Source organism: Panthera onca, chromosome B1 (assembly GCF_046562875.1).
Source record: "Panthera onca isolate mPanOnc1 chromosome B1, mPanOnc1 haplotype 2, whole genome shotgun sequence".
Taxonomy (NCBI): domain Eukaryota; kingdom Metazoa; phylum Chordata; class Mammalia; order Carnivora; family Felidae; genus Panthera; species Panthera onca.
The window spans coordinates 166,138,710-166,165,247 of record NC_138342.1 but is presented as its reverse complement, the minus strand read 5'-3'; the positions used below and the strand labels follow the sequence as shown (position 1 = coordinate 166,165,247).

The 26,538-nt window shown below is 38.4% G+C and overlaps 1 protein-coding gene across 22 annotated transcripts in view; it reads right to left on the bottom strand.

Moving 5' to 3' along the window:
* PSD3 (pleckstrin and Sec7 domain containing 3) overlaps positions 1-26,538 on the bottom strand; it is an 812,606-nt gene that overhangs the window by 416,109 nt on the left and 369,959 nt on the right. Inside the window, exon 1 of one of the 22 annotated variants that reach the window (XM_078445482.2) lies at positions 25,872-25,892. The exons of the other annotated variants lie outside the window; for them this stretch is intronic. Within the exon in view, the coding sequence (XP_078301608.1) occupies positions 25,872-25,891 (20 nt within the window). The 5' untranslated portion in view covers position 25,892. Of the gene's footprint in view, positions 1-25,871; positions 25,893-26,538 lie in introns of those variants that run through there. 22 annotated transcript variants of the gene reach the window in all.

Sequence of the window (26,538 nt, the reverse complement as noted above, 5' to 3'; positions counted from 1 at the left end):
TGTCAATACTACCCAAAGCTATCTACACATTCAATGCAATCCCAATCAAAATTGCACCAGCATTCTTCTCGAAACTAGAACAAGCAATCCTAAAATTCATATGGAACCACAAAAGGCCCCGAATAGCCAAAGTAATTTTGAAGAAGAAGACCAAAGCAGGAGGCATCACAATCCCAGACTTTAGCCTCTACTACAAAGCTGTCATCATCAAGACAGCATGGTATTGGCACAAAAACAGACACATAGACCAATGGAATAGAATAGAAACCCCAGAACTAGACCCACAAACGTATGGCCAACTCATCTTTGACAAAGCAGGAAAGAACATCCAATGGAAAAAAGACAGTCTCTTTAACAAATGGTGCTGGGAGAACTGGACAGCAACATGCAGAAGGTTGAAACTAGACCACTTTCTCACACCATTCACAAAAACAAACTCAAAATGGATAAAGGACCTGAATGTGAGACAGGAAACCATCAAAACCTTAGAGGAGAAAGCAGGAAAAGACCTCTCTGACCTCAGCCGTAGCAATCTCTTACTCGGCACATCCCCAAAGGCAAGGGAATTAAAAGCAAAAGTGAATTACTGGGACCTTATGAAGATAAAAAGTTTCTGCACAGCAAAGGAAACAACCAACAAAACTAAAAGGCAACCAACGGAATGGGAAAAGATATTTGCAAATGACACATCGGACAAAGGGCTAGTATCCAAAATCTATAAAGAGCTCACCAAAACTCCACACCCGAAAAACAAATAACCCAGTGAAGAAATGGGCAGAAAACATGAATAGACACTTCTCTAAAGAAGACATCCGGATGGCCAACAGGCACATGAAAAGATGTTCAACGTCGCTCCTTATCAGGGAAATACAAATCAAAACCACACTCAGATACCACCTCACGCCAGTCAGAGTGGCCAAAATGAAGAAATCAGGAGACTATAGATGCTGGAGAGGATGTGGAGAAACAGGAACCCTCTTGCACTGTTGGTGGGAATGCAAATTGGTGCAGCCGCTCTGGAAAGCAGTGTGGAGGTTCCTCAGAAAATTAAAAATAGACCTACCCTATGACCCAGCAATAGCACTGCTAGGAATTTATCCAAGGGATACAGGAGTACTGATGCATAGGGGCACCTGTACCCCAATGTTTATAGCGGCACTCTCAACAATAGCCAAATTATGGAAAGAGCCTAAATGTCCATCAACTGATGAATGGATAAAGAAATTGTGGTCTATATACACAATGGAATACTACGTGGCAATGAGAAAAAATGAAATATGGCCTTTTGTAGCAACATGGATGGAACTGGAGAGTGTGATGCTAAGTGAAATAAGCCATACAGAGAAAGACAGATACCATATGGTTTCACTCTTATGTGGATCCTGAGAAACATAACAGAAACCCATGGGGGAGGGGAAGGGAAAAAAAAAAAAAAAAAAAAAGAGGTTAGAGTGGGAGATAGCCAAAGCATTAGAGACTGTTAAAAACTGAGAACAAACTGAGGGTTGATGGGGGGTGGGAGGGAGGGCAGGGTGGGTGATGGGTATTGAGGAGGGCACCTTTTGGGATGAGCACTGGGTGTTGTATGGAAACCAATTTGACAGTAAATTTCATATATTAAAAAAAAAAAAAAAAAAAAAAAAAAAAAAAAAAAAAAAAAAAAGAAATGTCCCTCTAAAAAAAAAAAATAAAATAAAAAAATAAAATGCTTGTTCAAAGCAAGAAAAAGAGGAGAGAAATAAGGGGGAAAAAGGCCTGCCTCCTTATTTATGTAAGGTCTGGGCATAGAATGTATTCAATAAATAATTGATGAATGAAAAAAAAAAAAAAAAAAGAAACCCATGGGGGAGGGGAAGGAAAAAAAAAAAAAAAAAAAAGAGGTTAGAGTGGGAGAGAGCCAAAGCATAAGAGACTGTTAAAAACTGAGAACAAACTGAGGGTTGATGGGGGGTGGGAGGGAGGGGAGGATGGGTGATGGGTATTGAGGAGGGCACCTTTTGGGATGAGCACTGGGTGTTGTATGGAAACGAATTTGACAGTAAATTTCATATATTAAAAAAAAAAAAAAAAGGTACAACTCCATATAGTTTATGAACTTCTATACTCAGGGGCTTCAAATATATATATTTGAATTTATTAAATAAATTTAATTCTTGAACCTTAATCAATTCTACCATCTCAAACTATATTTTGAGAAAGGGATGGGGGGGGTGGGGCGTGGGGGGGGGGAGGGGTTGCAGATTCTTCTAGAGAACAAATACTCCCCATGAAAGAAGAATGGCAAGTAAACAAGAGTATTTACTTCTAATCCCCCTGCCCCCTGCCCCCAGAGTCACAAAGCAGTTTAATCCTTTAGTACTAAAAACTTAGAAGTTTTTGCAATTATGTGTATGGAACTGGAGGGTATTATGCTAAGTGAAATTAGTCAGAGAAAAACAAATATCATAGGACTTCACTCATATGAGGACTTTAAGAGACAAAACAGATGAACATAAGGGAAGGGAAACAAAAATAATATAAAAACAGGGAGGGGAACAAAACATAAGAGACTCATAAATATGGAGAACAAACAGAGGGTTACTGGTGGGGGTATGGGAGGGTGGATGGGCTAAATGAGTAAGGGACACTAAGGAATCTACTCCTGAAATTATTGTTGCACTATATGTTAACTAATTTGGATGTAAATTTAAAAAAATAAAATTAAAAATAAGAAAACAAGAAAAAAAAACTTAGAAGTTCTTCAGAAAGAGTTTTACTTTAAACCTTGATAAAATATTTTTTTGTGGTTTGGTTTTGGTTTTGTTTACTACCCATTGACTTCCTATCTATTTTACATGGAACACACACTGTGTGAACACAAGCACTCAAACTTTCTCTAAGTTATTAGATCTACAAAGTTAGATGCTTTATGTACAACAGAAACTTTCAGAAGGGCCATACAAGGGTCTTAGGTGGCCTGAACAATAGATGGCTCAGGCTGAGTCTTTAGACTTCAAAGAAAAGCAAACAGAGGGAGATCTGGTCATATATATGTCTTCCTGGAAAAAAGTACCATGCAGAGCCCTAGACAATACCTGTTGTCTATCCAGCCCAGCTCCTCAAAGGGTCGCTTGGGTTTCACTTGAGAGTAGGAGAGCAAACCTGTGTCCCTTCTTCACTGCTACAGTCTACCCTCTGGAGTGTGTTCCTAATATCCCATCACCCCACCCCAAGCTGGACATACATACTCTTATGAGCAACACCTCACACCATGGTGCAAGAATAAACATCCTCAAACTTAACTTTTAAAATAGTAAGAATGAATGACCTAGATGTGATGCCCTGGGTAAAATATGTTCATTCTTAAGCCAATACCCCCCGCCCCCGATGACTGTCTACTTCCTCATCTAAATGCGACCATAGTTGTCAATGTGAACCACTTACCAACTCCCAACTATCTGCCACACAAAGCTGTGTAACAGAGACTAACCCAGAAAACAGCTTGCACATACATTTTTAACTTTCAGAGAACATTCCAACATTTCACAATGAAATTCACCTTAGACAACAAAATATACTGTTCTCGCTAGTACATTAACTCTATATTTATCTTGTCTTTCTTCTAAAATAAAAAATGCATGTCGGATGACCATAAGAATTTTAAAGATTTAGAGAACAAGAATATTTGCTTGTCCACCCTTCTCCTAGATCCTGGAAACAAAACTCCTATCCTAGCACATATACTCACTCAAAAATGGTGAATAAATTTAGTCAGTCAGCTCTATGAAGTTTTTATTTAAGCTTTATATAAGGTTATAAGAAGTAATTTTACTCTGAGGTATAAAAACTCTAGTTTTATAAAGCAGTATAGAGGGAAAGAGAGAAGGAAGGAAGACAAAGAAATTGTCTAATTGACTCATAAGCCAATAGCCAGAAAAACTCCCAAGAAGCAAAATTAAAGCACACACGCATACACACACACACACACACACACACACACACACACACACACACAAAACAAAAACAAAAACAAAAACAACCTACCAGTCTGGGACTTCTACTAGAAGGATATATTCCTTCCTTTGGGGTCTGTAGGTAACAGAATTTACTATGGCACCATTCTTAAAATACATTTTTAAATTTCTCCTTCAACTATAGTCAAATCACCTAGACAGTTCTTATTTTCACATTCTGAATTCTTACCCTTGGAACCAAGGCTGATAAAATAAGATCTAAACATACTTCAAGTCAATCTCACCAATCCTACCAAAAGATTTTTACCCCAACCATTTAAAATAAAAAGAAGAAAGTACAAGTCAAGTGGCAATAACAGCAAAGGTGTGAATTCTCCCCTCCCCTTTATCCATCAGAGGTGTTAAAAGTCCTGTCCCACTGGAGATGAGGCAGGCTTTTTGGTCCTGCCACAGGAGATCCTAAATTCTGCAATTTGCTGCAATGCCACCAGCTCCAAGTCACCCAAGAAATGATGTTTCTGCACCTTGTCACAGTGTTGTCACATGCTAGTCACCTCACAGCAGCCAAAATACTTGCAGAAGTAAGTCTCATTGATACCATTTTAAACTTGCCACAGTTTGAGGAAAGCTCATTGTTATAAATGAGAATACCACTACCTGCTCTCTTCCCTTGCAGTTACAGATGGAACTTTATACACACATACACACATGCACATATTTTTTCTAATATTCTGGAAATAAGGTCTGGAAAGCACTATAAACCTAATGGAGGAAAAAAGTGAGGCCCAGAGAGATCACGGACTTTCCCCAAAACACAAAGCTACTTAGCCACAAAACAAATTTATCTGCAGTCTAAGAGTATTTTCCACAGTAAAAAATCCAATGCACTAATACAGACCTTAAATAAAATTAGAAAGAAAAATTACTAAGAAAAAAAAAAAAAAACAATGAGTTTGGAAACTCAGAGTTTGAGCTCAGGGCTCAGCCTAACCAAGTTATATCACCTGTCTTAGCCTCAGATACCTCCATTAAAGGGTTACTGTGAAGATAAGATAAAATTACTCACTCAATAATGGTGATACCTATTAAATTTTTAAAAAAGATTTTAATGTGTTTTCCTTCCAAGAATTCTTAACTTTATAGAATAGAAATGGAAAAAAAAATTCCCCACAACCTTCCAGAATAAATCCAGGGGCCATGTACCAATGTCTAAAGCACACACTTTATTATCCGTGATAAGTGATCCAAAGAAATTTGCAGGGTTTGGGGTAGCAGTTAATAAAGAAGTAGAACCAAGATAGCTTTGTTCAATACCTGACTGCAATATATATACACCTAAAAGAGACAAACTAACCCCCCACTCAGAGTACCAATAATATGCAGTATATGCTTTTATACTCAGGTCCAACATGACCTCTTTAGCCATGTCTTGGAACAAACCAGGGGACAAGAGCCACCTTTTTCTATATGTCTTCCGAAATAATATTCTATTCTTAGTGCTCCAGGTTCTGAAAATAAGAGCTAAAAAACAAATAACAAATAACCTTTTTAAGTTTATTCATTTATTTTGAGAGAGAGAGAGAGAGCAAGCAGGTGCCAGGGAGGTGCTGAGAGAGAGGGAGAGAGAATCCTAAGCAGGCTCTGTGCTGTCAGCATGGAGCTTGATGTGGAGCTTGAACCCACGAACCTCAAGATCATGACCTGAGCCAAAACCAAGAGTCAGATGTTTAAACAACTGAGCCACCCAGATGCCCCCAAAACAACCTTTTTAACTTTCCAAAATTTCTCAAGCTTATTTGACTACAGATCCTTTTATGCCAAGTGCATCTACTGACACTTAGAGAAATGCAATTTAGAAAATCCTGACCTATTACAACACTGTCATAGTGTTGTACAGCAGTTTCTCAAATTTATGTTCGCATTAGAATCACCTGGGAAATTGTTATAAAGGCAACTTCTCCAACCTCACTCAAGACCTAAAGTTTGAGAACAAATGGGTTATATTTCAAATAAGCATCCCAGGTTATAACAAATTTATTTATTTTTTAAAGTTTATTTAATTTTGAGAGAGACAGGGACAGCGTGAGCAGGGAGGGGCAGAGAAAGAGGGAGAGAGAGAATCCAAAACAAGCTCCAAGCTGTCAGCACAGAGCCCGATGCTGGGCTCCAACTCACCAAACTGTGAGATCACGACCTGAGCTGAAACCAAGAGTCAGACACTTAACTGACTGAGCCACCCAGGCACCCCCAAGATTATAATAAATTTAAAACCATGTACCAGTAGTTTTAGACTTGTCAGTTTTCACTGTAATTACCACCAGTACATCTCAAACTTCAATGTCTATAAGTCACCTGGAAGCTTGTTTTTTAAAAGAGCACATTACTGATATGAATGCTGAGAGGAAAGGGAGCCATGTTCATGGGTAAAAAGCAGCTCAAAGCATTTCAGTATTATTTTGAATGAAGATGGTTTCAAATATATGCTTTAAGATGAGAAACTATGAGGGTGCCTGGGTGGCTCAGTCAGTTGAGCGTCCAACTTCAGCTTAGGTCATGATCTCACAGTATGTGGGTTCAAGCCCCCCATTGGGCTCTGTGCTGACAGCTTGGAGCCTGGAGCCTATTTCAGATTCTGTGTCTCCCTCTCTCTCTGCCCCTCCCCTGCTCATGCTCTGTCTCTCTCAGTCTCTTAAAAATAAATAAACATTTAAAAAAAATTTTAAGGGGCGCCTGGGTGGCTCAGTAGGGTGGGCATCAACTTCGGCTCAGGTCATGATCTCATGGTTTGTGAGTTCCAGCCCCACGTCAGACTCTGTGCTGACAGCTCAGAGCCTGGAACCTGCTTCAGATTCTATGTCCCCTCCTCTCTCTGCCTCTCCCATGCTCATGCTCTGTCTCTCTCTGTCTCTCAATAATAAATATACGTTAAAAATTTTTTTAAAAGATAAACTATGATTCATTGATTCGTACTTTGCAACATTACTACTTTAAACTGATTGCTGTCTTTCATGGATTGAGAATGACCTGTGAAAATCTGATCTCTTCCACAGCCTCCACATTGATGGCTTTAAAAGAACTGGCCAAACCAGAATATGTGTGTTTGATTCGAAGCCACTTCATTTGGTCAGATACCTAAGTTCTTCTGTATGCTCCCTTCTTAAAACAAAAGGCATCATGATGACTGATTAATGTTATCTATCATCTTTCTGGGTGTGTCCATGAGAGTGTTTCTGGAAGAGATTAACTTTTAAATTAGTGAACTCAATAAAGCAGATCACTCTCCTCAATATGGATGGGCATCGGGGCACCTGAGTGGCTCAGTCGGTTAAGCATCCAGCTTCGGCTCAGGTCATGATCTCATAGTCTGTGAGTTCAAGCCCCACGTCGGGCTCTGGGCTGACAGTGCAGAGCCTGGAGCCTGCCTCAGATTCTGTGTCTCCCTCTCTCTCTGCCCCTCCCCTGCTCATGCTCTGCCTCTCTCTGTCTCAAAAATAAATAAAAACATTAAAAAAAAATTAAAAAAATATGGATGAGCATCATCCAATCCACTGAGGACATGAACAGAAGAAAATGGGGGAGAAAAGCTGAGTTTGACTTCTGCCTGACTGAACTAGGACATCAATCTTTTTTTTTTTTTTTTTATTTTGGGCGGGGGGAGGGGCAGAAAGAGAGGGAGACAGAGAATCACAAGCAAGCTCTGCAGCTGTCAGCACAGAGCCCAACATGAGGCTTGAACCCATGAAATGTGAGATCATGACCTGAGCCAAAACCAAGTGTTAGACACTTAACTGACTGAGCCACCCAGGGGCCCCAGACATCAGTCTTCTGCTCTGATCACTCCTGGTTTTCAGGCCTTCAGACTCAGAATCTAAACCTCTCTGGCTCTGGGTCTTTGAATTACATCACCAGCTTTCCTGGGTCTTATGCCTGTAGACAGCAAATTGTGGAACTTCTCAGCCCCCGTAAACACATAAACCAATTCTTTAAAATTAATTTCATTATATAGCTCCTATTGATTCTGTTTCTTTGAAGAAACCTGACTAGCACAGGTATACTACTACACTCTATATGAATTGGTACAATTGTTGGATCCAAACAGAATAATATCAACAACAATTCTCCTTATAAACTAAGTTCAACTTCTTATAGGTCTCATCAGATGATACAATGTCATATCACTTTATAATCCCTGTGATGTGAAAGAGTTCCTTTTGTATTTTTCTCTTGGGAACATAAAAATGTTACCATTAAGAAGGAAAAGGTTCTATTACATACAACTGATTCTAGTAACATCTACTGTGTTATCACTGATGTCTGGGAATGCATATCATCTTGGCAAAGGAGCTTTGGAAAATTTTTGAAGGTTTTGTTTTTTGAATTTTTTAAAATCTAACTATATCTATATACACCCAGGGCCACTTACATTTCACACTTATAAGAATGATATTAATATTTCTATAGTCAGAGGACATGTATGTTCTATCTTTCAAATGCTAAGTTCTGAGCCTTAAGTGCTATAATATAACAACATCAGCTCATGCCAAAGTAATATGAATTGTATGATGGTTTTAACAGTGTATTGTACAATGTTAGCATCATGGTTAAGAGCACAGGCTTAAGACACAGATATGCCTGCCTAACCATCTTCAAAGTTTCCTCACTAAATTCCGTTAGTAACATTAGTTACTAAGCATCCAGTAGGTATGAAATATACAGAGATAAATAAAGAGCAAAATACAGCTCCCAACATCCAGGATAGGGAGTATAGACAAACTTCATATAAATAACCACAAATAAAACAGAAATCACAGAGCAGTTAGTGCTTCAACTGGAAGAGGTTGTATCCTGCACAACCCTAACCCAAAAGGAGGCACTCACCAGGTAGACAGTGTTCAATGAAGGGCTTTCCCAGCACAGGGTATGGCTACATGCAAGTTACAGAGGAGTAAAACTTCATGGCTTATTTAGAGAACTGCCACAGGCCCATGTCACCAGATTAGAGGGTACAGGAGAAAGGGAAGAAGGAGTGTGAATACTTGGGCAAGGAAGCCAGAGAAAGACTGAGCAGGTAAGAAAAATGGCCAGATTTTAGAGACAGCATGAGATGGCATTATTGAAGGTGGTTGGATTTTACAGGTGGATTAAATAAGTTGGAGTATACAAAGTACTTAAAACAGAAGCTGGAAAGCAGTGCCATAAAACTGTTAGGAAGAGAGCCTGAAGATACAGGCTTCCAATTAGTAAACTACTGCAAAGGTCCAGGTGAAAAACACAAAGGACTTGATACAAGGTAATAAATATGGAGCTAATGAGCAGAACCGTGAGAAGAGTAGTAAAACTGGTAAAATGTTTTGGCCAATTATACATGAGAAATGAAGGAAAGAGGGAAATTGAGGTAGACTTCCAGGATTTTGGCTTGCACAACACAAGGGTGTTGGGTGAATAATAGTGAATTTAGCCAACATTTAGCCAAGATAAGAAATATAAGTTAGACTGTTTTAAGAAGGATGGAAAGAAGGCATTTGATTTTTTTATATCAGCAATAAAATCTGAGGTTTCTCATACTTAAATCACTTAGGTCTCATAAACTCCTTGTAAAGTGGGTAGTTCATTTTATTAAAAAAAAAGAGAGAAGTTAAAGAGATTTCCTGAGTTGCATAATTTAAAAGTTACAGGTAGCCGAACCACCAGCCAAATCCTCTAGCTCCTTGGTTCAAGTCTATTTCCACTGCACAGATTTCACCAGAGCAAACACATCATCCTGATACTCTACTTTTCTACTCTTCCCTTAACTGATTGTAAAAAGCAGCATGAATCACCAAAACAACTAGTCTTTTATGACTACAAACTAGTAGCTGATTTTTCCATTGAAGGCTTCGTTATATCTATTTAGTAATAAAAATGTCCAAACACTTAATAATACTAAAAATTCAAGTCTATTTACAAGTTACAGCAACAACCAGGTTACCACATCCAAAATTTAGTAACAACAACAAAAAACTGGCTTATTCATGATTTTTTAAAAACTTTTTTAATTCTCTTGACAAAGGCACTTTTCTTTACAATGAAGAAAAGGCAAGGTACGTAACATTTAAAAATTTACAAATCAGCACATTCCCTATATATAGGAAAATTAAAATTCATTAAAAAATACAGAAGGAAAAAAGTTTCAAGGTTATATAGTTACCTGGGAATCTTTACATACATTCACCATGGGCCTTTTCTTTCTAATCCAACTTCCGTTCTTCCAGAATTCTCCTACTCTTCAAGGATGAAGATCATCCTCTTAAAAAAATTCCAGTGCCTACAGAATACCCACCCTCCTCAGCATGATGTTTGTCACACTGTTCCCAGCATGGTGGTCATAGTATGGGCTGATCAAGTCTCTAGCTTCAGTCCCCATTGCGTCTTTCCCTGTACACCAAGCATCCCCTTTGGTCGAGTTATTGTTCCTGTAGCTCCAAGTGTCCTTCCTCCCCTCTAACATGGAAATCTACTCACTCCTCTGGGCTCAGTTCAAATGCCTCCATACAGCCTACCCAAGCCCTCAAATGACTTGACTTTACAATCCCACAGCACTTCTGCTATGCATCTAAAAAGGGCATTTCTTTAATTGTCTTGAAATAAAATTACATATTAGGAGATGAATTAAAAGATGCTCTAAAGTTAGAGGGAAAATTTTTATTATGAATTTATAAACAAATTTTTAAAAGGTTACCATCTCACATGGCTTCACTGGCAAAAAGCACAAAACAACATTTTTCCCTCAAAAAAGCTCTAGAAACATCAAACCTTAGTAATCTTCTATTGAATGAATAAGCCCTCTGGACCCTGTGGACTCTGGATTCCACAAGTGCAGTACGATGAGTTCAGGTACCACTTGGTCTTCCCAGTGATAAACCCTTATGGCCCGCATCTAAAACAGATCCATTTGGGGTGAAACTAGCTTTACAGCAAGTTTTATGCCCCAAAACTCCCAGGGATTTCTTTTAACTGTTTCCCAAAAGGAAATAGAACACATGCATACTGCAACTCATTTCAAAGGATAACAGTAGAAATTACCTTTTGTGATCTATGGCAGATAAATAGGTATTTAATAAGTATTGGAGTACCCTTCAGCTATTCCATCATCAAACAATTTCATCTGCTGGCTTTTGAGAAAAAATAAATTAGTTAACTAAAGAGCTCCATTGTTCAGAAAGAACATAAAAGGACTGCAGCATAACCCAAACTATACCCCTGCAGAAGCTCTATTTTGTCTTTTGGGGGAACTTCCCCCACTGCTTGCAGACCTATTTCCTACCTCAAGGTTCCTGAAGCACAGACTAGATCCATTCAACCTGAACCAGCTTTGAGGACAGAGCACGTCTTAGGGAAAAGCTAATACATTTTCAGATATGTAAAACACCTGTAGGAGCCAAATACTGGAGAAGCAGCGATGCTGAAACAGTTCTTCTAGCTGGCAGTATGGTAACCAGCACAGAATACTGGACTCAGGAGAGAAGCACAAAAACTCGGGGGTTAAAAGCAAGGATGTGGGACCCAGATCCCGGTTCACATTCTGGCTCCATGTGCACTGGCTGTGCAAAGATGAGCAAGTTATTTCTCTGTGCCTCAGTTTCCTCCTCTGTAAAACAGGTAAGAGTGTTACCTTCATCAACGGCATACAGTAGTGCAGCTACTATTACCAGTCTGGCCCAAAAGCTGAAAAGCCACATGACCTCAGGTAAGTCACTTAACACCTCAACTACCTCATCAGTAAAGTGAAAGGGTTAAATTAAAACCCTTGTTCAGCTCTAGAATTACCCTGAACTTAAATTCGGCACCACAACTCACGCTGCCAAAATATGCAGTCTCAACTTCTTTATTAGTCATATACCAATCTCACATAAAATCAGCTCAGTTACTGTGTTTGTTTTTAATACAAGTTCAACCCTCAGTTCAACATTATGTCAATCCTCAACATTATGTCTTTCCTCAGAAAGACACAGTATGAATAAGTGAGATATAGAAAATAAGAACCAAAAATGTATTTAGTCTTCCTATTTACATTCAATTCTGAGTTCACAGTTTAAAATTTATAACAGATATGATAATACACAGAAAAAGAAGCATAGGAAGCTAAGTTTACTCTAACTTGAAGAATACTGAAATCCTATGATAATTTTTTACTCACTGCTACAAATATTTTCATCAACTTGTACCATTCAGGCTCACAAAAGCAAACCTTCCCTTTTTTTGACAACAAAAGAGCACCACATACTACATTTTTGTAAACGCTCCTGTTTTTCATGTTGCCTTTTTTTACTCTAGCTCTTTAAATATGGTCTTTATTGTAGGTGGGGTTCCTGAACTTTATGAGGCAGCCTGCTATTTTAGATGATGTAAAAGTCCAGTAGCTGCACTACTTCAACCCTGAAGAGCAAAGAAATTAAAGAGTGAAAGCATAAAGTACAGGCTTATATTTTCCTTTGTGCCCAAGGGTACACAGAGTTCATCTGTGTATGAAACGACCTTCCAAATCCCTCAAAAGTCTTTATTCAAACTCCAGTAACAGCAGACAGGCCTTCCCTTCAGTTCTGCATAGGTTCCGATCCAGGTAAAACTAAATGTTTATGCCCTGGATCGGAACCTATGCAGAACTGAAGGGAAGGCCTGTCTGCTGTTACTGGAGTTTGAATAAAGACTTTTGAGGGATTTGGAAGGTGGTTTTTTTGACTTTTCGACTCCAATTTCCCTCTTGCTACTATTATTGCCAATCCAGACAGCTCCCTGCAGTATCTTACTGATAAACTCACTGATAAGCATGCCAAGTACTATCTTCCATTCCCCTCCTAATTATTAACTTGGGAAGCATTTATTGAGTGAGAATTTAGGTGTCAGACACAATGGTCAATAAGGCAGATACAAGATACACTCTGGCATTATTGTTTGAGGTTATAGTTGAATAGCTGTAACAATTTTTAAAAGACATAATTTTAAAATTATAACGTTATTTTAAAGAAAAGACCAAGTGCATTAGGAATACATGGTAGGACAAGACTTAGTCTAAGGGATATCAGCCTTCCTGGAGAAAGTGACACTAAAGCTGACCCTCAGGACGACGATGCTAAGAGTGGGGGGAAACAGGAAAGCTCAATGCAAAAGAACAAAACATACTTAAGGAAGAAAAAGTTCACTATGGTTGAAATTCATGGAGTGGAAGCGGGAGGTATGCAGAACATGGAGTAGGCAAAAGATGAAGCTAGAGAAGTAAAGCAGCTGCTACGTCATGAAGGTTCCTGCTGACATCACTATCAAAATACTTTTTATTCCATTTCAGGTGTATTTCTCAATTTTCCATAATAGTAGACCAGTATCAACTATCAGAAAATCAGAAAACTAAATCTATTACATGCTATATTAGCAAGTATAATATGTTAATGGGAGGGATCATATGTGCATTTTAAACACGGACTTTCTAGAGGCAGTAGATGGACCAGAAAGAGCATAGCAAGCGAGTTGTTCAGGCTCCAAGACAAAGCAGTGTGAAAAAATTGGGGGTCAAGACCAGTTTTCCACTAGTTTCATTTACTTAGATGTTCCCAAAGCACTCTAACTAATAGGACAACTATCCCTAACAAAATACAACAGTAAAAGACATGCTCTACATTTCAATATAACTATTATTATCCTCATTCTAAAATATCCGCCACAAAAAAAAAGTGAAAAAAGAAGAGATGAGAATAATAGTTACTTATACATTAAAATTCTCTGTATGTAAAAATAAAGCCCAAAAGTATCAAGTAAAAAAGTTATTAGAACTACTATGAGCCAGCCTGCCTGAGGTGGTCAATTATGAAATAAAAATATATTAAAGTAGCTTTAATAAACCATGAAGGAACAGTTGGATAACAGAAGAGAAAAAAAAATTTACGCATAATAAGAATATAGTTCATAAGCTAGGAATCAACTTAAAAGTACAGAACTAAAATAAAGCTACAAAACTTTGCTGAGAGAAAAAAATCAGTACTAAATAAAGACTAGCCCTAGAATGAATATGGCAAAGATACCATTTCTCTCTCAAATTCCTCTAAAATTTAACACAATTCAAGGGGCACATAAAAAAAATCAGAAAGAACTAGAAGAAAATATAGCTAAATGTATAATTTCCTCACAGAGAAGATATTTCTAAACATGACACCGCAGAAATCATGTTTTAACTGACAGATTTAATTAATGTCAAAAACACCAAGCAAAATAAAAATGATAAACGGACAGAGAAACACCCATAAGACAAAGACAACATTGGCCTATTATGTGAAGGACCTCCTGGGTACCCATAAGAAGTAAGTGAACACAACAAATCAAAAAATGGGCAAAAGACACTGTACTGAACATTCTAGTTGCTGTGTCTCTCCTAGAGAAGCTATTTAATCCATAGCCTCTGGAAAGAACAGAGTACCCCCCTCCCCATCCTGATCTCAGCTGACTGGACAAGGAACAACCATCTAATGAAACTGAGCCAGTAGACTGCTCACTCCTAGAAACCTGGGACACACATGCCCATGGTACTGCGATGTTGATGAGTGCCTGAACTGAAAGGTCATGTTAAAGTAGGGACTGAACTAATGACATGGTCAGCCAAAGCCAGGTGGAAGAAAGAGTTATAGGAGAACAAGGAGGCATGGAGGAAAGGCAAATCCAAGATGTAAAGTGAAGAAAAGCAGGACACTGAAGATGACAGAGGGAAATGGACCTTCCAGTTCTTTTTCTGGGAGGTCCGAGTGTCCTTTGTATTCTATTCTTTGATACAAACCAGAGTGCCTATGATCACCGTTAGGTAAAACCAGTTCATGTAGGTTATCAGTCCACTACAGCCAGACCACAGATCCAAAACAGACATGAGCAAACAATTTACAAAAAAGGACAAAAAGATCAGAATTAAACATGTGACAAAATGCCCATACATGTAAGTTATCAAATAAGGACAGGTTAAGATATTCAGCTTTTGTAGGTATTAAACTGACAAAGATAATAAGGTACTGAGATGGTCACACAGTGCAGTGTGGAAAGAAATACGGGCACTTATACATTGGAAGGAGGAGTGTAAACTGTAAATTTTCTAGTTTCAGTAAGACTAAAACTTGTATATCCTAAGAATCAGAAATTAGACTTTTAAGCATTTAGTTTAAGGAAATAGTCATAAACATGCACGAAAAATTAAGAATATTTACTATACAGCCATTTATAATAACACAAAAGAAACAAACTCAAAGATGACTTAAATCAGTGTTTCTCAAACATCATTCATTTATCACTTTAATGACTTTTGTATATCCCTTTACCACATGTATTGATTTATTTAACACTGTTCCTTAAGTCAGCTTATGCTTTTTATTATTTAACTTACTCTTTCCACAGGTTTTACTGAATGCCTACTATATGCCAGAAACTAGGTGCTGGAAATTCAGCAATGATGACAAAAATCCCTACCCTAGTGGGGCTTACATTTTGGTGGGAAGACAGATAATAAAATGAATAAAATATACAGCATGTTACTTATATGGTTAGGGAGAAAAGATAAAGCAGGCAAGGGGGAATATGAAGCTTTGGGGTAAAAGGGGTTAGAATTCTAGAGAAGGTAGCCAGGTTAAGTGCTCACTAGAAAGACTTGACGTGAAGGGGCTAGCCATGAGACTATCTGGGAGATTAGCATTTCAGAAGATGGAATAGCAGTAGGGCAAAAGACCAGAGGTGGAAACATTTCTGGTGTGTCAAAGAAGGGCAAAGAAGCCAATGTGAGTGACGCAAAGTGAGTAAGAGGAGTGAAAGGAGAGATCATACAGCTATGGGTTGTAGACATGGGCTGTATTTTGTAGGGACTGGTAAGGACTCTGGTTTCTGTTCTGAGATGAGAAACCAAGAGACTGAGAAAAGACTGAAGGGGGACACTAGTTAAAAGGATATTGTAATAAACCAGTATGACTTGGATCATTTAGATTATGGTGGCTTTTGGAATGGTCAAAGAAATGAATTATTAATATATTTTGAAGGTAAAGCTGACCAGATTGCTGATATGCTAGATATTAAAGACGTAGTAAAATCACTTAAGGAGTAAGGCACTGAAGAGGTTCTGAGGACTCCCCAAAACTAAAGGTCTTTAATAGTAATTGTCATCACAGGTTTGATGTGCTAGTTACAATTTCATAATACATATTAGAATGTGTAACTTTTAATAAAACACACTCATTCATATTATTTTCTATAATATACCATGAATATAAATTTTACTTTTGAAATTGTCTTCAATGAATATATGCTTCCCTTTTATAATCAGATTCCTTTTTAAGTGGTTCAGTTTTTAATATATGTGCAAGTCTCGTTCAAATTGGGTTCTTTGTTTCTGGCTTGATGTAATAGGTAAGGCTTTTAAATTCACATCCAGGACAGAAAGGAACTGGGATAGAGACTTTCAAGGTGAGGTTAAGGGATTATGCTCATAAACTAAAAATAGAATTGCAGCAGTGACACAGATAGTATACATCATCTTAAAACTCCAGCAGATGGCATTCCACATGCAAAAATCAAGGTCCAGGAAGTAGAAGACAGATAGCAAATGTGAGATGCTCTTGAACCAGCCATGAACAAGCTCTTGGGCATTCACTGGACCAGGGGCCAGCTCTCTACCAAGAGCTTCCTCACTGCTTTGTGGTAAATAAGGCTTCTTGACACATGCCAATACCATAATACCATAATACCATATTTTAATAAGCTGCTCAAATGCTTCTACATAAATGTCATCTAAAACATTACCCAGGTAAAATAAACCTAGATTTTCCTACACAGCGCTCAAGAGGAATAAGAGCAAGTTCATTAAAAGTCAGAGTGGGCTCTAGAAGTAATTGACTATACTTTCCCTCTCCATCCTAATGGTGTAATTTTCATAGGTAACTAGGATTAAGTGGAGGTTTCTGGTTACCAAGAAGTCACTATTCTTAGCACTTTATTACTAACTGGCAAAAGACCATAAATGTACATACTAAATGAAATGAGAGATGAAACTCCAAAGCATTCTGGTCAGCATTAAGGTTTTCAAGTACTCCACCTTGCATAAGAACTAAGATGACTTTCTTCTAACCTCAATCAGATCAACAACTCATTTTATCTTCAAAATGTCATGTTGTACATCAGACAACAACTGGATGGACAGTTAATCTGAGAATGAAATGATAGAGGACTGTTCTTGATGTCTGCCCTGTGTAGACACAGCTCTCTAATAAAGAACATAATTATGGGGGTGCCTGGGTGTTTCAGTCGGTTAAGCATCCGACTTTGGCTCAGGTGGTCATCCTGTGGTTTGTGAGTTCGAGCCCTGCATCAGGCTCTGTGCTGACAGCTGGGAGCCTGGAACCTGCTTCAGATTCTGTGTCTCCCTCTTTCTCTGTCCCTTCCCTGCTCTTGCTCTCTCTCTCTCAAAAATAAATAAACATTAAAAAAAAACATAATTATGAATGGCTTTAAGTTGTGTCTTTTATAGAATGAATCATATGGTTTAACTAATTATCACACAAAGCCTTCTGACAAAGCTCACACCTATTCACCCTGCAGCCCTGAGCAAGGCTTTTAGTTTCTAAACCATCTTCTAATACTAGAGTTTAAGTTTTGATTTTATGTAGAGCTATGGCTTCATGATGTGATCAATAAACATTAAGTCTAAAAAGCTGTCCCAAATAATATACTGTTTTACCACTCTTGACAAGTGTTAGAACATGGGTTTCCTAGAAAGGAAAAAAATCTGACCCTCCCTTCCTCATCTCCTCTGCTCTCCGAAAGCACTTCTGTGATTAGTAAAGCTAAGTATCATTATTCACTAAATGTGTCCCGTTCCTCTTAAAAAAAAAAAAGAAAGAAAGAAAGAAAACAAAAAACAAACAAATAAAAACAAACACAAAAAACTGCATGGAGTGGGAGAAACTTTTTTAAGTACATGTAAACCAAAGTTCAAATTTTTAAAAACAAATATAAGCCTTCAGTGGCTGACACCCTATTTCAGCAAAATGCATTTCAAAAAATTTTGGTAACTAGACTCTGTTTGTTTCTCAGTAATCTCAATCAGTCTCTAAATATTCTACAAATGACCCAGAGGAAATGGGCTTATCGTACAAATGGAAATGGCAGACAACTCAAAACCAACTTTAAAACAAGCAGAAGGAAGAGGTCTTTGAAAAAGGAAAGAAATCTCAAAACACCACTTTCTGTACTAAGCTCTCTCAAAAGCAGCCAAGGTACTGCTCCTCATTTTAACCAGAAGAACCACAGAAGAGTGCTAGCATCCTAACTTGAGAGTACACCCTTTACAAATGTTCTGATTGGTGAATTCATTGGTTTCTTGCATTATTATTATCTCATCAGAGATAATAAGACAGAAAAGACATCCCTTAGTCCAAACATATCTTCTCCACTGCACTTTTAGACACAAATCTGGTATGCCTGGGTGGCTCAGTGGGTTGAGCATCCAACTTGGGCTCAGGCCATGATCTCACAGTTCGTGGGTTTGAGCCCCGCATCGGGCTCAGGGCTGACAGCTCAGAGCTTGGAGCCTGCTTCAGAGTCTGTGTCTCCTTCTCTCACTCTACCCCTCCCCTGCTCACGTTCTGTCCCTTTCTCTCTCAAAAATTAATAAACATTAAAAAAATAGACACAAATCTAACTTATTTTTAAAGGAAAACAATTTCTTAAGCCTGAAAGAAGAAAAAGACCAAAACACAACAGAGCAAAGCTTTTCCTTTAAAAGATTCTCTGTCAAAAGGCAAATTGCCCTGTTTCCTCTAGGGACACCTTCTCACAGAACAATCCACCAAAGTACCTTGAGTTTGTTTTTCCTCCTACAACTCATGGCCCTGAAAGGTGGAGCCAGTTTGCTACAGCAAAGCAAAGGGAATAACAGGCTGTGGCCAGTGACAGAGGATGCCTACTTTGAGGAGAAACACTTCTACAAATGTAATAAGCTGGAGCCAGGATTACTTACCCAGAGGAAAAACAAGTATCCTAAGGTTTTGCAGCTCCAGTAGTTCTAGAACACACTACTCACCACAGACAGGTATCACCTACTGCAAGTCAACTCAACACTGAGCTCAAAGTACCAATGGAGTTATCCTCCAAGTATTTTAGTACACAAAGCAAGACTTGGGCTTGGCTGTAGCTCTCCCATGACACAGTGATGACACAATTAGCTCCACACAGTATCTCCCTGCCTCCCACACAGCCTATGGCAATGGACTGACAGATGTGCTAGTTACTTAGCAATACTTTGTGGTTATTTCACCCACATCATTCACATAGACAGACAATGCAGTACCGTCGTTCCATAAAAACGTTTCCCTATCCTCCCACATACTGTTCCACATAATAATTTACATTATTACATGGAGGAACAAAATAATGGCTCATGCTTAGTAGAAAGTAACCATCCCAAGAGTCTTTAAGGATCCTATTGCAGATCTCTTTGTTCTCTGGGTCTCAAACAAAACTACTCTGCGTTATTTCAAAGGAATGTGACTGCCAAGTGATTAAGCCAAATGAGCTTAGAGCAAAAACTACCTTCTGCCTAAAAACATCCCACCATACAAACCATGCTAAGCAGGTATGCCTCATGGCCGCAGTCACTCCTGAGTTATAGGCTGGGGTGGGAGGTGGATATTGGAGGCTAAGCCAAAATGTCTCAAAACTCTTACGACAAACACAGTGTCCTCCCAGAGATGACCTGGGTGGTTGGTATATATTTTGCTAATGGTAAATGAACTAAATGAACCCTTGTTGGTCTGCCCAGGCTGAGGTAAACATTTCAGTGTGATGCAAAATTTCTCTCATTGCCATTCAATGCATTCAGATAAAAATGACAGTTAATATGTATTAAGCACTTCCAATGTTCTAGGTGCTGCTCTGAGACTTTTATAGGCATTAGCATATTTAATTATGAAGTAGGTATTATTAGTATGCCTACTTGACAGATGTGAAAACTGAGGCACAAAGGAGCAGCATGCCAGAGCTGGGATGTGTATCCAGGAAGTCTACTTAAGACATCACACTGCTTATCCTGCCTCCCTAGGACAGGTCAATGGCAGGGGTGGGGAGCAGTGTCGTAAGGCAGATTTACAAATAGTGGTCAGATGCAGCACACATGTTGAAAACATTCTGGAACGCTAGGATATATACAGAAGTCAAGAGAATTGAATTCTTGTTTCAATTTCATCATTAGCTGTGACATTTGGGGCAAGCTGCCTCACTTCCTTAACCTTAGTACATTCATTCATCTGCACAACTGTGTGCATGTGCATGTGCGTGTGCGTGTGGGTAGGTGGACTGGGTGAATGTCCCTTCTCCCTCTAAATTTTTACAACAGTCTACTGTATCTGGTAAGATTATTAGAATACTATGTGCTACTTAAAAAATAGTAAAACAAGAACCTAATTAGGGGTTAGAAAGCAAAAGAAGTCTCATAATTTCCTGTTGGATAAAAATCAAGTTTATAAACTGCCCAGTAAACCCCTGGCCAACACTGACAATTCATGCTTACGGCAGTTAGATAGTACCAGCACTAATTACATGACTTAGTAAACTGTCCTACTTATTAGGGCTTGCTAACATGTGTACCTGTGTGTATGCATGTTCATGTACAGCACAGAAAAGGAGGGAGAACTATGTTATGTTTTCTTAGCAAGGACAACGCACTAAAGCAGCCCCTGAACAGTGCTGTGGATGCCCAGAGTAGAACTCAGTATCAGTATCACTGCGTTTAAGCTTCTGACAAAGCAAGTTCCACTTTCAATCATCTGATAAAACCAGGAGTTCTTTACAATACTTTCTTATTTTTAAAAATGACTATTTAAACTCACACATCCACACAAACACACATATACACAGTTTTAAAACCCACCAGCACGGAGGAATTGCTCTTACTTGCCATAGGAGAAAGGGCTCCCTACACCCCATATGTAAATGGAGAGAGGAAGAGCAGGTGTTGTTTGAACTGGGTAAAAAGAAAGATGCTGGTGAGTGGGTGGGCTTTTCTGGGTTGCACCCAGCCAGCTGGTATCAGCCAGTCATGCATGAGTGACTCAACTACGGTGATGACGGACAAAACTCTCTGACTTTTTCAAGAGATCCTTGTTTGCTGCTAACAGAAATGAACCATTCTTAGGAAGTTGCAGAAGGATCAGGTCAGGAAGAGTTTACATTGAACCAACACCACCTGTAGAAAAACCCCGCATGACTCAGTATATGGGGGTAACAGAGTGAACTTAAAAGCACAAACTAACAAGGGTTCCTGGTCCCTTTCTTTAATTAGAACCTACTCTATTTATAAGCAGTATACTCAAGACCAATGGAGGTAGACAGCTAATAAAGAAACCCTAGTTACTAATCATAGGAACAGAAAGTTAGTGCAGAGCCCTTCTTTGCCGTTTCAGATGGACTTCACCATCCTCCCAGTAGTCAATATTTCAAATGTCTTAGAATCCTAGGAAGGAATAAATACCTGCACCCTACTGCTGGATACACAACAAGACTTGTGTATCCACAAGACTTGTGTCTGCTAATTGAAGATCACACCAACTAGCATTTAGCCCACAACCAGAGCTTCCTGGATGAAAACCACAACTACTCTGCATAGCTTCACTGTGTGAATTCCCATTATCCCAAGGCAACTCAAGACTGCACAGTTCCAAAGTTTACATGCCTTTTATAACTCCTCTGTGTTGCAGAGACTGCTTAGAGGTAGTCTATTAGAGAGAGAATTTGTTTTTGACACAAAAATGCTCCCACCATGGGCTTAAGGGGAAAAATCTTTTCAGTTCTCTTCACAGCAACCTAAATGTTTTCTTTATGGGTGCCTGGATGGCTCAGCGGACCATGCGACTCCTGATCTCGGGATTGTAAGTTCAAGCCCCATGTTGGGTGCAGAGATTATTTAAAAATAAGTCTTAAAAAATAAATAAATGTTTAGTTTTAGGATGAGTTAGAGCTCCCAAAAATTTAGAGTTTTACTAATATACAGACTTTATTAATATTCAGTCAGTGAGAGCTTTGTAGCAAAGGTTTTAGACATAAATATATATCAGAGAATGAGTGCACGAAAGAAAGCTTAGTACAATATTATGGTACAGAAGCTTTCCTCTTATGTTCCCTTTTGTCAGAACTTTATGGAATCAGGCACAGGATTTATCTTGGGTAGAGACCCATACATTTTCATATTACTATGACTTTAAAATTTTAAAGGAGATATTCAGTTTCCATGTTTTTTACACTGTCAATGTACCACTCTAGAAAGCTAGGTCTCTAATGTGGTTGTTAATAAAAATAAAATCATCAGAAGAATTATAGGGACCAATTACTGAAAGTTATTGTTCTAGATAGACAAATACCAGCACAAAATTAAAATCGACATAATTAAAAATCTAAGCAAGGGAGTCAGACATTAATTTTTTTTTCTATTTTTTTCCCTTTATGCAATAAAGTAGCATAAAAGACATTAGGAAATTCCTTTACCCTGGAAAGATGCCTGAAAAGAACTCTATATTCTGGATTTGTAGTTCTTTCTTCTCTTCTAATAATAGCTTTGAGATACAGCTTCAATCCTCACCTAGCACCCCTGAGTGAAAGACACCAGAAGAGGTACAAAGTATAGAAGAGCAGTAGAAAGGAAATGAGTAGGGAATAAATAATGTCCCTTGTTGCTAATTTGAGCTTTATGCTTAATGGAAATAATCTAAAAAGTATAGTGAAAATAGAAGCATTTTCAAGTACATGGAATTACCTGATAATGCTTGATAATGAGGATGATGACAATGAAGATGATGATGACAGCTGACATTTCCTGCACACTTATTAGTTCCAGCCACTATGTTCAGCACTTCATAAGCATTATCTTAACCGAAACACCTCTAGGAAGCAGGCATTACTGTATTATTGCCCTTTTACAAAGGACAAAAGGGAAGTTTGGGGTTTGTTTTTTGTGGTTGTTGTTGTTTCTGCCCAAGGTCATACTGTCATGAAAGGCCAGGTTGGGCTAGGAAGATAAATCTCCTGATACAGAAACAGGTTCTTAGCCTTACATGTGATTCTAGTCATTGTATACTTAGAATTCAGACCCTAAAAGAGGTGCAGCAGTTAGCTTAATGGGATTATAAATTTTAAAATATTTATGTCAAGACTTGTATTAAGACCCTTTAAATCATATAAATTATCTATAATTATCTAAGAGCAATAGCCTCCCAAGGATAATCTATAAGAGATCTGATAATTATTCATCAAATATGAAGATATCATAAAAAGAAAAGGAAGGTCTCCCTTTCAATCCCTTGAGAGTTCTAAAGAGGATGGATTTCTACAAGGTAATCTCCCCTCTATTTTTTTCATGCATTTACAAATAATTGAGGTAAACATGCCTATCTTCCATCAGGAGCTTGAAAACTCTATTATTGATTACTAGTTCCTCTAATTTAAGGCCATATGTATAAACAATTTAGAGCATACTTATTTTGGCTAAATATAATAATGATCCTCCTTCTATTCACTATATTTATAGCTCTTACTGTTCTATACCCTTGAACCCAAACCACAGTGAGATTACGCCATTTCCACTGAAGGCTCTGAAGCTAGAAAATCAAAACAGAACACACTGGATGTGCTTGCGATTTCAACCACAACTCCTACTCCACCTTAAATAGAATGGACTGCTTTCTCATGGCAAAATAAGATTTATTACTGGCAAAGTTAGAAGCACAAAAAACAATAACTTATAAGGGAGACTGTTCACTAGCAGGGCTCCTTTGCAACAGATTTTAATTGGGAGAAAAATAGAGCAAATTCCAGAATAATCTAGTCTGCACAGCATTTATTTTGGGTATAAAGAAAATGACGTCATTATAGGGTTAGGATCTGAAACAACTGTCCCATACAAAACTGGTTACAATGACCAGTTCATTCCAAATTGGTGGGAAATGCTTTGCACTCAAATCTAGGAATGTACAGCCATAGATGGCTCAAAGCATGTCATATGAGTTCACAAACTAGCCTAGATTTTCTAAAACCTGGTTAATTTAAATAGAACAAAGTTTTAACTTGAGGGTAAGTTTGTTCTAAAGGGAAAAAAATCACTAGGTAAAAATACGATATATAGTAAATTAGAATACTTCTTCAAAAGTAAATAGCATCTTTCACTATTACTATTCTAAAAAGAGATTATATTACACATAGAAGACTGGCACATCTATACAGATATCTTGAAAAGGACAGGGAGAAGAGAGGCTGTCACCTCAGCAGTAAGCTACAGAAATCTTGCAGTCTGCTGGAGTAGCTGCCCCATGGGCCTTTGGCACCTGCAACCATCCCACTGACATGGCACTGTTTGTGGTCCCAGAGTTAGTGACACAGGCAGGGTGGCAACCCCGTCCTCAGTCATCACTTCCAGGGGATAGGACAGGGCTTCGGGAGACAGGTACTTCCAAACAAAGAGAGCTCTGTAACCACCCCATCAACACCCTCTTAGTTGTGTCAGTCACACATGTGGGGGTTACTTAAGCCCTCAGAATCCCTCCTCACCCTCCCTTCTGCCCACAGGTATAGCTTTGCACATCTCATTACTACATCAGTTAGGAAACGGCAGAAGGGAGAAACACAATAAATCAAACTAGTCTAAGAGTCTGACAGGAGAGAATATGGAAACTATTGTTTTGAATAAACATATACAGTATAGGTAAATAAAATCCTTTCTCCTGCTGACCAATAAGCATAGATAACTAAATGCAATTGTAATAATCTCCATTCATATTGATACCCTTCACCTAAGTCAGTGGTATGAGCCTAAACAAAAGAGTTCTCCAGGAATGGGAAGAGTGGTATCCCTCATTAAAAGAGGATGCATATTAAATTTAGGGCAATCTGCCAACTCTGAAGTTGTCCTGTGGTGCTAAAAAAAAGTGAAAATAGGAAAAGGAGATTTTCAGATCTCCTCATGACCAGAAAATATTCTTAATAAGCCATTCAATGCATGTACTCAACTTTTCAATCAGAATACAAATGTTTTGATTGGCACTATCATTATCAAGAAGGCAAAGGCAAACAATTCCCTGATGAAACACTGATATTCCCTTGCTAAACCTCATCTTAGGGTTCGAAAACAAAAGCAGGTCCTTCAACCCGGATACCAAGAGACATTTATTACAAGCTTGGAACAACAAATGTCCTTGAGACTTTTGTTGAAGAAAAAACAAACGGAACGGGAGATCAGCAGAAAAGTTTCTATGACCACGTGGAGGCAGGCATTTTTCTCGTGAAGGTACAGATAGTTCAAAAGTTCTGCCACCACTACGAGAAAAATTCAAGTAATCACTCATGTTTCTGGGAGACTGTCCTCCTTACAGAGAGAGCCTCAGGCTGCTGATACCTTCATAAATGCTAAAATCAGTATACTAACCAAAAAGAAGAATCAATTTTAAAACACTGTGGTAACCTGAACTTAGCATTGCACAAAAATTAAAAGACAGCTTCTGCCTTCAAGGAGGTAGTAAGCTCTATAAGCCTCAGAAGAACCTGACTGTTCTTACTCTCCTTTTTCCTCACTGCCACTCCTTTCCCATGGTCTCACAAATGAAGAAGAAAATTACAGGGTTATAGCATGTTGGCTCTGGAAAAAAAATCCACATATTGCCTAGCCCAACTCCCTCATTTTACAGGCAAGATCAGCTCAGAAATGGGCAAGTGACATGCCCAGAGCCACAGAGGTAATGTGAAGCACTCGAAAAAAACCAGTCTCCCAAGTGCCAGCTCCATACTTCTTCAGTTCAAAGGGGAGAGAATTTTTCTCCTAAATGCAAAGGATACAATATCCATACACTGGACAGCTAAGAACCAAGAGAGAAATACATGGACTCTAACCTCCTACATTCTGGTTTCATTTCAGCTGCTGTGAGTCACTTCTGCTTTCTTTCATGGGAGAAACAAGGACTCTGAGAAAGGATAAAGAACGTAATGATCAGTTACTTCCTTCAGCCAAGAGAAGGAGAATTCTAATTCTCTACTATCTCTGTGCTCACCTTCCTAGGAGAGAGCATTTGGGATTTCAAAATAAGTATTTATCAGTCAACTCAGACAGAAAAAGGGTAATTGGTGGATGTTGCTTCCATGGAAGAACAGTACAAAAGTCAAGCTGTGTACACAGCCCAAAACAGACCACAAAAGAATGGAAAACGGCCTCTCCCTCCACTTGCTCTCCATCTCATCAATGCTTAGCAACATGATGCTATATAATGTAAGATTTAGCTATTGCTAATTCTTGGTGTTATTCTACCTGCTCCAATTTCACAGTCTCTTCATTGTTTTTCAATGTGGTCTTGTATAGAAGATTCTAATTTGTCACAAAGAGCTAACCTAAGGAGCCAGAATTCATATGATTTCATACAGTCAAGTAATAGATTTTTGGCATTGGAAATACACCTTATGAAGTATTTAATCTAATCTTATTTTCCAGATGAGTGAATGAAGAGAGAATTTAAGAATTTAAATACAGATAGAGGTGCCTGGGTAGCTCAGTCGGTTAAGCATC